Source organism: Cricetulus griseus, chromosome 2 (genome assembly GCF_003668045.3).
Source record: "Cricetulus griseus strain 17A/GY chromosome 2, alternate assembly CriGri-PICRH-1.0, whole genome shotgun sequence".
Classification (NCBI taxonomy): domain Eukaryota; kingdom Metazoa; phylum Chordata; class Mammalia; order Rodentia; family Cricetidae; genus Cricetulus; species Cricetulus griseus.
This window is the reverse complement of record NC_048595.1, coordinates 327,734,633-327,748,855: the sequence shown is the minus strand read 5'-3', so window position 1 is coordinate 327,748,855 and position 14,223 is coordinate 327,734,633. Positions and strand designations below refer to the sequence as shown.

The window sequence follows — 14,223 nt, the reverse complement described above, 5'->3', positions numbered from 1 at the left end:
TTAACCCCTGCACTTTGGAGGCAGAAGCAGATGGATCTCTGTGAGTTCGAAGCCAGCCTGGTCTAGAAAGCAAGTTACAGGACAGCCAGGGCTACATAGACAAACCCTATCTTGAAAAAACAAACAAACAAACAAAAGGCAAAAGATCACATGCCTTCTTCATGTCAACAGCAGTACACGGGCTCATAAAAAAAGGTCAAAGATATTTCAAGAAACGATCAAAAGTGACAACCAACAGCACCAAGGTGTAAGGAACTTCATGGACTGTCACTAGGACTGTAAGTGGTTCCAGTTACAGAGGAAGTTTATGAAATTCATCCAAAGTTGAAAATATTACTCCTAGAAGATCCATAATTCATTTTTGGGTATACAGCCAAAGAAAATGGCAGCAGCATGTCACTGAGGTCTCTGCATTCCCAGTTGACTGCAGAAGTAGCTGCAGTAGTCAGGAGTGGCACAGGCTCATCTTAAATGTTCATCTATAGACTGGAAGATAAATAAAATGTGGTATACTTACCACCCAGAATATTATTCAGAATTTAAAAATAAAAGCATTTGTTACAGAATGCATGAAGCTGAGGCACACTATGTTTAGTGTAATAAGGTGGACAAATGCCTCGTGATATCATATGTTGTGAAGACTCTAAAATCAAAACACTGAGCTTAGAGAAGGAGAGTGAAGCATTGGTTACTAGGACTGGAAAGTGAGGTGGGGTTAAAAAGCCTTATGAGGAATAAACTCATGAGATTTATAGCACAAATTATTGGCTACAATGAACAATAACGCACAGTACACTTGAAAATGATAAGTGATTTCCTCATCACAGAAGCAATGATACATTAATTAGCTCTATCTACACAATTTAGACTATTAAAACTTTTACTGTACATCTCAAATGCAGACCATGTCTTATGTGTAGGCTAAAAAATACATTTTAGAAAAGAGTTAAGAGCTGGCTTGATCTTTGAATGAACAAAACCAAACCAAACTAAACCTTAGCACCAAGTGTAGTGGCCCATGCCTATAATCCTAGCACTTGGGAAGTAGAGACAGGAGGATCCAGAGTTCAGTGTTATAGTTTACTATATAGTATTCAGGGCCACCTGGGTGGCAAGAGTCTCAGTGTCAGAAACAATAAATAAAGCTAGAGAGATGGATCAGCCAGAAAATCATTTGCCTCACAAGACTGAGGGCTGAATTTTTGATCCATGGACTCCCGATTTTAAAAAAAAAAAAAAAAAAAACAGGCATGGTGGTGCATTCTTGTAATCACAGCATTGGGCAAAATGGATGGATTCCCCAGAGCTCACTGAGCAGCCTGCCTACTGTGTCTGGTGAGCTCCAGACTGCTGAAGAGCCATGTCTTGAAACAACATGTGGATGATGGCTAAGGAGCAACACTTCCAACTGTCCTCGAGCCTCCACATGTGTGTCCCTCATATACAAAAACATTTACCTGAACACACATTTGCCCACAGGTGCACACTTGCACAAGCACACCCTCAAAAATAAGTAAGCATATACCATAAACTTTAAAACACAAATCCTTAGTTTTTGGCTCACATGTGCTCAGATGCTCATTTAGAACATGCATTGATGATAAAGCACAAAGTGAGAATTTACTCTACAGCATGAACAAACATTCTGTGGCCTGACACTGAATGCATATTGTCAGAAGAAATTGTGGCTTCCTTAAAGAAAATGCATGATGACAAATAAACTCCATCCAGTTTGTGCAGCTCTCTGGGGGTGCAAAAATAATCTATTCTCTCATTTGTGTCCAGAGGTTTTCAGCTTCAAAGGAGCTTAGAAAATGATCACAGACATGTGCACAAAACACATCAAAATATGTTGCTTAACCAAGACTGATGCAGCGGAGGGAATTCTCCAGGAGTGCCGATATCACAAGTGGACACTGGGAGCTGCAAACTAGGCTGAGTTTGCTCTTCCTGACAGGAGGGAGGAAGAAGCAGAGGGCAGAATACCCAGAGGGAACTAGGCTCCACAAGTGCCCTCACTCTGTTCTAGGAACAGGCTCTTCTTTCACAGTGTACGTTATTTGACAGGCCTTTCATTTATTCTTAACGTCACTGGCCCTGCTCTCTTGGGTTTTCTCCAGACGGCTCCTCTGTATGGGAGATTTATGGCTAGTGAGTGTGATCATCTTAAAGGTCTGCCCACAATAGAATGGGCCTGTTAGACTAAAAGGAAAGGTTTAATTAAATACAGAAGACTTCTTGTCATCCTACTATGTGCCAAAAATCTAAGGGTATACAGGTTCTAGTGCTTAGAACTCTGCTGCGTTGGCGGCACTCTCATATTTCCACTCCAAGACAAGGAATCTGGGTCTGAGAGCCTCAGAGACAGTACATGCTTGGCAAATGGCAGAGGTCATTGCTTTCCTGGAGACATGGAGTTTGTCCGCCAGAGTTCATGGTCCTTGTCAAAGGAGCAGTAAATACGTGCTGTGCAGTGAACAGTGAAAAACTTCAATGTTCCTTTGAATAACTTGTCTTTTTCATGAAGTTATGCTTTTTGTGTGTGTAAGTAAGAGAGATTACCATGTCTTTAAAAGTTAAAATGACTACATATTTTAGCCAGAATTTCTTTGTTAATAGTCTTTACATGGCAAAATAAGCAGCCAGAGACCTATGACAGTCTCTCATGTGCTTTTTGACGTTTTAATGGGCCTTGGAATTCTAAGACATGGAGAGTGCTATGTAGCTGGATATGAACCCAAACAACAAACAAACAAACAAACAAAATTCCACAGCTTTGTTTTAAACATTTTGCTTCCTGGTTGCTCAAATGGATTCAAGCAAACTATTATGAAGCCCTGCAGAAATAAATATCAGGCCTCTAGAATAATGCCACTCAATGGAAATTCCTGCAGTCATGGAGATATTCTCTGTGCTTCTGTGTGTGCTGCTGAATTTGCTATCCATCATCTGCAAGAAAACATATCAAAAGTCAAGCCAACACTACTGGCCTTGGTGATTATATTGAGTTCTGAAATCCTGAGCGGACCAAGCAGGAATGAGCTGTGCATCCAGCTTTGCTCTTTCTCACAGTAAAACAGGAACTGAAAAGGCATTGGTCCTGCGACCACTTGGGACCTTTGCTAGGAGACATCAGCCTATGGATCACTTACATGAGATCCTGCCAGGTCGCAGCCTCCTGCATTTGTAGGGGTTTGATTTGCTCTTCTTTCTCATTTTAGTCTGCTTCGAAGGAGAGGGCTGCAGGAACTGATGCCTGATATAGACACAACTTGACAGTGTCTGGAGACAGAACTTCCTTCTTGAACCAATGGTAGGAAAATCCCTAAAGACTCAAGGCAGTGGAGGGAAAGTTGACACCAGGTCTGAGAGACACAGGAGGGAATACAGGTCCATGGAGAAACCTCTTCACCAAACGCAACCCGAAGCAGTCAATGTGCTAGAAGTCCACAAGTGAAGTTTTGGGTCTGTTCTCTTGACCTGGTTTTTCTGAAGCAAAACTATAGGTGTGGTGAGTTTTTTTTTTTTTTTCGTATCTGTGATAATACTATTTAAATGTTTCTGACTATAGGGCCTTAGAATGATTTAGTGACACTCCCCAATAAAGCGTACCTTCAAGAACACACTGTATCCAGCAGTGTAGCTGTGTCTCCTTATACGGCTCAGAGAATAGGAAGGGGGAAGACTAAAAACTGTTTGCTAAGGAGCCAAGACTGGCAGGCAAAATACATATTTCAAGCGACTGATGTGTAAGTGGAGCAAGTATTTATGCTGGTGTCTCAATATCAGCTGTCTGTCTCCTTCCCTGTCTAGGATTTTTTAAAAAATAAACAGAGACAAAAACACCCACTTACGTCATATGGTATTTTTGTCTTGTTTTCTTGGATCTGTGTTGCCTTCAAAATGACACCTTGAATGGCATCACGGCTGTTCATACTGCTCAGCTAGTAACACATCAGCTAGTTATACATTCCTCCCCTCAGAATGTGCTAGAAAACACATGCTGAGTGTCTCCTAGAAAAGCCATCTCCTCTCTTTTCCCAAGCCTGCCACCATCTACCTCCTGCTAACCACCCACCACCAAGATTTAAAAGTTAAGGAAGTTTCCGTTTTGTGATACACTGGGACAGAGATCTCATCTCTGTCCTCTGATCTCAACACCTAGAGGAAAATGGTTGGGGGTTTGAGAACAAAGTGAGAGCCACCAGGCCCAATGTCCACAACTAGTTGAAAATGTAAGTCCTTTGCAAGTTCAAGAGGGCAGGTAGAGCCCATTGTTTTAGCTCTGGTTCTTTTTATCTAGGGCCATGTTACATGGAAGCACTATCCAAACTTAGGGGTTAGCTTTTATCCCTTGAAGATGGTGTTCAGATTTGCCTGACTTTAGTCAGCTTATAATTCACATATTGCTCTCAGAGATTCTGTTTCTTTAAGAGCACAATGAAAAATTAGCCAGGTTTTCCTTGACCATGATAATCTTAGTTTGCTTTCTAGCAGGAATCTGATGTCTTACAGTGTGGGATAATCATTTTCATTATTAAACTGTTCATGCTCCATATTTTTGAAGTAGGTGCTATATTTCATAAACAGTGAGATAGTAGTATAATTATGCAACCAAGTGTTTATTTTTTAAAGACTTGATGAATGCCCAACATCACTTCTATTTTATTTTTACTTATATAATTTATTACCTCACTGTTTGTTTTACAATATAGGAGCCTAGGAAGACTTAGGTGACTGTTTTTCTCATTTATAATTTTTTTCACCATTAAAAGTGTTAAGGAACATGGTGCATATGAAGACCAAGAAGAGAAAATTGGGACTAGAGAGATGGCTCAGTGGATATGTCTTGCTATGCAAGAATGGGGACCTGAGTTTGGATCCCAGCACTCACATTTAAAAAAAAAAGCTAGCCATGGCTAATTTCATTCCTGTAAATGAAGTACTGTGGGGGAAGGATGACAGGGATTACTAGGGTTGCTACCCAACAGTTTAGTTTGTGATGCAGGGAGAGACACTGTCTAAGGAAATAATGCAGAGTGAAGGAGTACAGCCAGATACTGTCTTGTCTTTGCTCATGCAGATATGACCTGTACATATATGTACACATTCATTACACTCATACACATACATGCTCACACATTCACATAAACCTACTAAATAAAGAAAATTCCAATTTTTGTTGAGTGGTGCATGCTTGTAATCTCAGCACTGAGAAGGCTGAGACAAAATGAGGGCTGTGAGTTCAAGGACAGCCTGGACTACATAGTGAGACCCTATGTAAGTCAATCAATAAGCAGAAAAGAGAAAAGAAACTTGCTTGTTAAACATTTGGATACATTCCTCTGAGGATATAATAGAAATGCATAGAAATAAGATGTTTTGTCAAAATGCACCTTTCTCTCTAATTTAAGACTAACTACTATTTCTCTTCTTATATCTTCTAAGATTTTGGGAAGTTTCTTCACTTTGGCAATGATAGCTGGGACAATAATATGCATGCCTCAAAGACTGCATTGTTTTGAAAACTTGCAGAACAATGCAATAATACCAGCCATCATAACAACACCTCACTCTATTAAAGCTTTCTCTCATTTGCTCTTTATCTTTACCATGTTAAAGGCAATCAAAAAATTAGGATTGTAACTAAATGAAAATACACAATATATGTCAGCTAATGCATTAAGTTGCTTAGTTTGAAGACTCAAGGATCAAGCTGACTTTGAATTTTGCCAATAATAGAATTTGTTTGAATCTGTAATAAAATAGCTCAGTTATAAACTAAAGTAGGGGAAAAAACTTAAAGGAGAGAAAAAATAAAGAAGGAAAAACTTAGCCTGGTGTCCGCTATTCATCTCATATTTTGTGGATGTGATTCTTGAAATCTTAAACATCTGCATCAACACTGTACACTAACAATGACACCTGTGACCAGCTACAAAAGCAGAAGAATGGGCACCTAGATTGTAACCTTAATTGTGTGGCTTTGGATTATATTAAAGGATCTGGGCAATCATGTGTCCTAACAGAACCAAGAACAGAACACAGTTTACTCCAGAGCCTGTTACAAAGATGATGGAGCTGAACCTGTTGTCTCTGGTTCCCCGCCACACCCAATTCCCACCCCCCCCCGAAACTGCTCTTCATATGGAGAGTTAGTTTAGCTCCAATCCTCATGATATAAATAAAACAAATACCTTAACACAAAGCTTTTCAAACTTAGTGCTTCTGATGTCTCATCAATTTTATTTATAACACCCCCTCTGCCAACACAAGTATCCAGTAGTTCTCAGTAGTCACTGAGTAGTTAGTTAGGTCCAAACAGTTTTATAAGGTTTCCCCTAACAACTCATTATCTATTCAGCACTGTACAACTTCCTGCTATGGAAAGAGATTAGATATTGCCTCTCACATTTCCCATTCCATGTGGACTTCTAGTCAGTTATTGTTTTTTATCCATCAACTATTGAAAACCCAGTTTTATAAAGAATGAAGCCTCAATGGGTTGCTATAATCTAAAGATGAAACCAAAAATAAATAAATAAATGAATAAATAAATAAATAAATAAAGCTATCGGTGTTACAAGTAATTGACAAATATTTTGCTTCCCTTGAAAAGTTAAACCTTCCCTCATACCTGTGTAAATTCCCTCTGGGCCTCATTGCCCCTAGTCTCTTTACTCCCAAATCCTCAGCTGGGAGAGGTCCGGAATTGGGGAAGAATGGTTCGGCAGCTATACCTTCCTACTTAGGTGATGGAAGATGGCTTTCAACTGGCAAATCAATTGACTTTAAAATGAGTATATGGGATGGCTGTTCTTAGTTGTCAACTTGACCATATCGGAAATCAACTAAAAAACCAAGCCCACCTGTGAGGGATTTTCGTGATTGGCTCTGGGGCACCTATGAGTGCTTTTCTTACACTCTTGCTGGTGAATTCATCTACTGTGCAACTGAGGCATTTATTCACTGGTGTTAGGAATTACTACTTCTTCCAGCCTAACCTGAAGACCAGAAGCTCTCTAGGACTTCCCTGGGACTCTGGCATCAGATTGTGACTGCTGAGACACCCAGTCTCCTAGATTTTACAGTTACCAGATTCTTGGCCCTCTCATTGTGAGACAGCCATTCCTGGACTACCCAGAACACAGACTGTCAGTCACTCTAAGATATTTCATGTATATTTTCATCCTATCAGTTCTGTTCCCTTAGAGAACTGTGACTATACAGTGTATTAAAATCTAGAATTTATCTAAGAGAGGTTACACAAATTCTGTAGTCCAGTGACAAATAGAATCTTTGCAATGAACCATGTCTGTTTTTGTTTTGATTTTCATTCTGAGACACTTTAGAAAGGGTCTCAGGAAGAATTATTTAACCTGGAGTGAAAATATAAATGGATACGTAGGCAATTCTTCTACCTTCCAACTCTGGAGCAACTCTGGAGCAACTACCCAAGCTACTTAGCAGGGACAAGAGAGTTCCCAAGAACAGGAAAGTTCTAACCATATTTGCAAGGGACATAGAGACAATACGTAAAGTGTGACCAAGACTTTTGTGGTAAGATGAATCCACCCATATCACCATGCCTTCAACCTCTACTGGTGTGTAAACATGAATGAAGAGTTGTCTAGTCATCTCTGGATTCTGTGTGCCATGGTCTGTTTAGCAGAGGATGGGAAAAGAGGTCCAGTTATCCAGGTATATTCATTTTAATCTGTTGGAATGCCTTGTTGGTAGAGGTCACAATTTGTCATGGTCTGGAAGCTTTTTCCAAAGTTGGCAGACTTGGGGACTCCCTCCACAAAGAGAATTCCCGCTGTCTACCTGCCCTTATCTGGAGAATGTCTCTGGGCCAGCTTATCTGAAAGCTGTCTCTATGCCTGGATGCCTGTTTATCTCTAGGGTGACCCTTGGCACAGTTTCCTGCTAGAAGCCTCCCCTGCTGCACATAAGTAACTTAAGACTTATAGAGCTTTGCTATAGGACCCTGGTGTCACATATGAAGCCTTATGATAGGAGCCTGCCACTTAATGCAAATTAGGGTTTGTCCCCAGGCTCCCAAATCCTATATATTTCCTATACCGTGGAATAAAGTTGAGCTGATAAACCAAAGTCATCTCTCAGACGGCTGTCTCCATAATATCCATACCCATTCAAGCCCCATTCCCTGCTTCTCTCTCCTTCCTCTTGGACAACTGTGCCAACTCTCTGGTGAAAGAAGCATTAATCCAATTGGTTTGAGAGGTAGTTTACAGTCAAGGGTTTATAGTTTTATGGTGAAGTGCTCTTTGTCTTGTGTGGTGATTAATCTTATTGCCAAGTTGGATGAGATCTAGAATCACTTAGGACATGATTCTCTGAGCATTTCTGGGAGGACATCTCCAGGGAGGCTCACTGAGGTGGGAAGACCCACACTCACTGTGGGTTCCACCTCCAATAGCCTCAAGTCCTACACTGAATAAACAAGAGAAAACAATTGGGACATCAACAGTCACTCCATCTCTGCTTCTTGACAGAGAATAAAATCCGACAGGCTCCCCGCACCCTCCCACTACAGCAGGAGACACTCATTTTTTAAGGGGAGGAGATCTCTGTGTAGCTTTATAAACCAGGTTGGCCTTGAACTCACATAAATCCACCTGCCTCTGCCTTCCGAGTGCTGTGATTAAAGGCGTGTGCCACCACTGCCCAGCATACAGGGAGGCACTCTGACTGCTATACTTTCTCTGCCTGATGGACAGCATTCTGAGAACTGTGAGCCAGAAGGCAGTCTCCTTCCTTAAACTGCTTTTTTTTCTGGGTGGGGTGCATGGCATTTTGTCACAGCAATGACAAAAATAGCAAGTACACTTCTTGGCATTGTGCATTTTCCTGTTAATCTTTGCAATATGGCACATCTTTTCATGGATTCAAATGCTCACAACCTTAGCTCTTTGGGTAGTGGACAACCCCAGCTTGCTGTTACTGTGATGCTATCGTAATTTTAAATTTATTTTGAAAACACCTGAGAAACATGGAATTATATGTTTATTATGGCATTCTCATGTTTCTTCATGTCACTGCAGTGGCAGCCTTCATTTTCCCGGTCGGGTCTATAGTTGTTTAAATGTTTTTCTATTAAGTGATTCACATCTACTTTTTCTATATTTCCTTACTATGGTCATGCTAACACTGCTGTGCTTCTTCTTCTTCTTCTTCTTCTTCTTCTTCTTCTTCTTCTTCTTCTTCTTCTTCTTCTTCTTCTTCTTTCTTTCTTTCTCTCTCTCTCTCTCTCTCTCTCTCTCTCTCTCTCTCTCTCTCTCTCTCTCTCTCTCTGTGTGTGTGTGTGTGTTTACATTGAAGTGTGTTTGTGTGGCATGTGTGGGAGGCATGTGCACCTGTGTACACATGTGTGTGAGGCCAGACATGGACAGGGAGTATTTTCCTCAGTTGCTTCCATCTTACTTTGGAGTCGTGATCTCTGCCTCTTGGTGGACATGGAGTTCACTGGTGTACTAGACTGACTGTTGACCTGCAGGAAATTTCCTATCTCAACATCCCACACTTTGGGATTACAGGTGTGTATCATTGTCACACCCACTTTTCAAATGGGTCAAATGAGTTTCATCTATCTACTCACAAATACTGTTCACAATGGTATCATGGGTCAAATGAGTTTCATCTATCTACTCACAAATACTGTTCACAATGGTATCATCAAAATAATGTTCTTTACAAGTGATCAAAACTGTTACTGTACTTTGAAAAGATGAACATTTCTGAATTTGGATCTCCTATCCAAAAATAACATATTAATATCTATATTGAAAGACCTGAAGTGTCAAATGACACAGCAGTTATGAAAATACTCAGAAAAGTGAAGTGTAATATCCCCACACAATTTATGTTATGACCATCACTATTGTTTTTTCTTTCTGTGTCTCAGCTACTTATTAATATAATCTGTAATCTTAGCAGAAAGTAATTATTTTCTTTCTTCTCAGTTCCTAACTAATTAAACAAATATACCCAAACTTACAGAGAATTTGGTTTTCTAAAACATTTCAGTCAAACAAATAATAGCACACTCTCATTGACACTAAGGGATTCTATCTATTGAAAAGCTAGATAAGAACAATATATGCAGAATCATTAAGCCTGCAAACTAGAATAAACTCTATAAAGCACAGTTGAACTGTGGAGTGGAGCTAGGGAGATTGAACAATCTTTACATCATCAACATAAAGTAGTGAAAGGAATCTGAGGTTTACACATGGCCACATAAGCTATAAAATAAAGAGAAAGCCTAGTCATGGATGTGTGGAAGATAAATGCTGTAGTAAATTAAATACGAAGTCATAATTATTTTGTTTATCTTGTTTCTCAGCAAGCATGAGAGGAACAGCTAGCTTATTTCTCCCAGGGAAATACTCAGAGAAACTCAGAAAACTGAGCACGTAAAGACATTATTTTTCAACAATATACAGAGTTGCATCATGGTCTGATTCAACTTGTCATTTGTACATGAGTCCTCTGTACATAAAGGGACACTTGAATTGGTACAGGGTAAAATGAGGCCATTCTTGCATAGGGCTTTGGAAAAAAAGGCTTTTTTAGCATGTGAAATATTACCAGTTTTTCATAAAATGGAGGTGCATATTTAGTCTTTCTTCACTTGAATAAGAGGTATGAGACACACAGTGTATGCATCAGCATCCCAAAATTGTTTTACTAGAATTTTAGAGAGCAGAACATTTAGCCATTAAAACAAAGTGCAGTTACTGACTACATGTTCTTCTCTGACCTTTCTTTTTAATAGTTTTAATTGCTTGACTGTTTCTTTCATTCTTATAATAAATTTTAGTCATTTCATTCCCATCTCCCTCTCCTACTTTCTTTTTTAACCAGTCTTCCTCATACTTCCATTTCTTTTTTGTGTGTGCTCCACTGAGTTTAACTAGAGTTTCTTGCCTGTTAATTAATTGCCTATAGTCTCTCAGGAAGGGTTGGAGCTTCATGGTCCTGCTCCCCATCTGTGATGAAATATTGACAGGCCCAATCTTCTGTGGGTCTTATGCAGATAACCATAGCTGCAGTGAGTCCATGAATATGATGGCTTCATCATGTCATATCTAGAAGACCTCTTCTTGCCACACACCTCTCTGTCCTGAAATTCTTCCAGCCTCTTCCTCAATGTTCTTTGATCCTTGGGAGGGGTGCTATGTTTTGCTGTTTCACTTTTAATAAAGTTGGACTGGATGGCTTTTAATGAATACCTGTGGGAATTCTTGGATTGAGTAGTTGTCTATTAATCTCTCTGGTGTGATATTTTCTTGTTTGATCAGTTTAGCAGCCTTTCCTCACTGCACTTAAATCTAGAGTCTCACATAATTAGTCACTCTACCACTAGGGGTGGCACCTCCAGCCTTATTTGTACGTTTTACTTGGAGGCATGGTCTCACTGTGCTGCCAGGATGGTCCTGCACTCCTTCAATTGCACTCCTTTAATAGCTGAGACAGTCTGATTTATCACCATCCTACCTCAACCTCTGCGTAGCTGAAATTACAGGTGGGTACCACCAGGCCTGGGTATGTAGTGGCTTTGTCTTTTTACCTTGTACTCAAGCTACCCATTCCACTCTCATTGGTATCAACTGTTAAACCTCCTGTTTAATGGACAAGCAGCCATCATTAGCCATGAATTTTCTAAATCTTTTAACCCTTCATCTCTATATTTATATTTCTTCTTTTATTTGTTTCTTCTTTGTCCTTCTTAAAGAATACAATCCCAGTCTCTATTACCTTTCCAGAAACTGTTTCTTGAGCTCAATATCCTATTTGTCTTAGCAATTCTTTTATTTATCTATAATCTCCCCACACTGGATTTTTAGTTTCTAGCTTCTCAGTCTTCACTGAGCTCAAGTGTTATTAATTTTAAATTTTTTTCTTGAATTTATTTCTTCTTTAGTCAGCTTTAATTATCTCATTCCCTTGTCTCATCTATTTTCTAAAAATATGCATTCACTGGCTTAGAGAACCACTTTCCATTTACTCCCAACCTATTGGGCTTTTAACTCCATTGCCTGACTAAGGTGCTTCACTCAAATGACATCTAAACACTGGTAATTATATAAGGTAACTGACTCTTTTTTTTTATTTCTTCTAGTCCAGTGGACCATTATTTCTCATCTTTGTTCTTCCCTTTTTATACTATTCTATAAAAGCTGAATCTAATATTTAGTGTCTGGCATTGTGTTGTCCACTCTCTGTTCCTTGTTTCTCATGTAAATACTGCCATTTATTTGCTCAGTCAGAGTCACATTATGGCATTCCTTTTGTTTTTTCTCTACAAGCTACACCCACACACATGTGCAAACACACACACACACACACACACACAGAGAGAGAGAGAGAGAGAGAGAGAGAGAGAGAGAGAGAGAGAGTTCTGTAGGCCTTGCGCCTCTTACATCTGAACCAATCTCTTTGTTTGATTTAGATCTTTATCACATGTGGTCAATTTTGTTTCTGTGAAATTTGATATGAATCCCTTCCCTATTATCTCTTTACTGTCCAATCATTTCAAAATAGAAAATAATACCCAAAATATAATAAAAATGAAACATGACCAAGGCCAAACCCAAGCTAAGAACTTCAGGGACTCTCAGCTTCCATGAACTTTGAGTCTTCCTCCTCTCTTACTATGTTTGCTCCTCACATCCAGAAGAATGTCTTGCCTTCAATGTACCAGAGCCTCCATACTTCAAATTTTGCAAAACTGTTCCCTGAACCCGTTACTTTCTTCCCATTTCCTTTCGGCAGAGAGCTTTCCCTGGCCCCATGCTCTGCATTTATGTAGTACTTTGTAAAACCTCAAGGGTGGTACTGACATTTTATTACATATGGTTTAATACCAGTCCTTACTTTGCCACAGACTAAGAGCTCAAGGAATGTCCTTGTTGTGTTTGAATGAATAAATAAACATTCTATGGGAATTTTTCAAACATATAGAAGAGGGATAAGAATAACACAGAAATAGGCCCACTAGCAAAAGGAAGTTATTTAGGAAGAGCAGTCATCAGTAACATGACTGCTGGGAGAAGTAGGGACAAAGAACTAAAGTGAGTTCAAGGTACATCTTAATTTCTAGAAGCCCATTTGGGGATGTTGCTTGGTCTATTGCCTTGGTGAACATTTAAGGTATCAAGAGTAACACTAGACCCCCAGGGGTTCTATGTGATGACCAGTCAGTAGGTTGGGAGATAGTGTCCTGAGAAGATGTTGCATGTAACAGGAAAATGTTTAGACCCAGAAGAGAAAGGAGGCTAATTGTATCCATTGCCAAACATGACAGTGCACATATGGAGTGAGACAGAAGCTATGCAGGAGTTTTCTTAATGTGGAAAGAATACAGACAGAATAGTGAGTGTGCAAAAAAACATGTGCTGGAGAAATGAGTTAGTAATCCCCATATTGTCCACTAACCTGTTAGTTTTAATTCATTTCTAATCTGTGCCATGTCTTAAATGAACTCAAGTGTAATATTGCCTCTAACGATTTACATTCAAAACCTGGTTTAATTTTTACAAAACACCCAAAAGATATTGCCAGTTCCACATCTGTACACATATCAATTAAGATATAATCAAGACACTGTCCATCCTAAAATCACAGGGGTTGTCAACCCAGGTTTAAGGCATTTTTAAAAATATTAGTAAATGCACATGTGGTTGAGTATCTAAAACACAAATCTTGCATAAATATAAGCTGATATTTTAAGGGTAATTTTCTATTAAATTTTTAACTCTAATTTGCCCAAACGATATATTTTCTGAGAAAATGTTTTTCCCCTTACCCAAGAGTGACAGTTTACTCAAGCTAAATCTACTATGCATCTTCAGATTAGATAATTTTATTCACTTTCTACATCAAAGGAGGCAGATACAGTTGGATGAAATCATCCTTTATGACATAATCCAAGCAGAGATGTATTTGCTCAGGTTTAAGTTCTTCTGCCTTTTCTGCCCACCCTTATACTCACATATCACTGGCAATCGAGGAGTTCCTGGACATAGACTTTGGAGAGAGGTCATAATCGCTGTCAGATCGATACAAGAAGGACTCCCGGCGTTGACTGTGGACAAAGTTTGCTTGGAGAATTAGCCCAGATCCTGGGCTGGTCATGGGATCCAAGGGACTCCGTCCCGCTGATGTGCCATTGTCCACATCGAAACTGTGAATAGA

At 39.5% G+C, this 14,223-nt stretch overlaps 1 protein-coding gene across 2 annotated transcripts in view; it reads right to left on the bottom strand.

Annotated features, from left to right (window-relative positions):
• Pde4d (phosphodiesterase 4D) overlaps positions 1-14,223 on the bottom strand; it is a 1,264,694-nt gene that overhangs the window by 182,274 nt on the left and 1,068,197 nt on the right. The window contains exon 5 of one of the 2 annotated variants that reach the window (XM_027401493.2): positions 14,021-14,212. In XM_027401493.2, coding sequence (XP_027257294.1) covers positions 14,021-14,212 — 192 coding nt within the window. Of the gene's footprint in view, positions 1-14,016; positions 14,213-14,223 lie in introns of those variants that run through there. The other variant, XM_035440564.1, reaches the window with a different exon arrangement.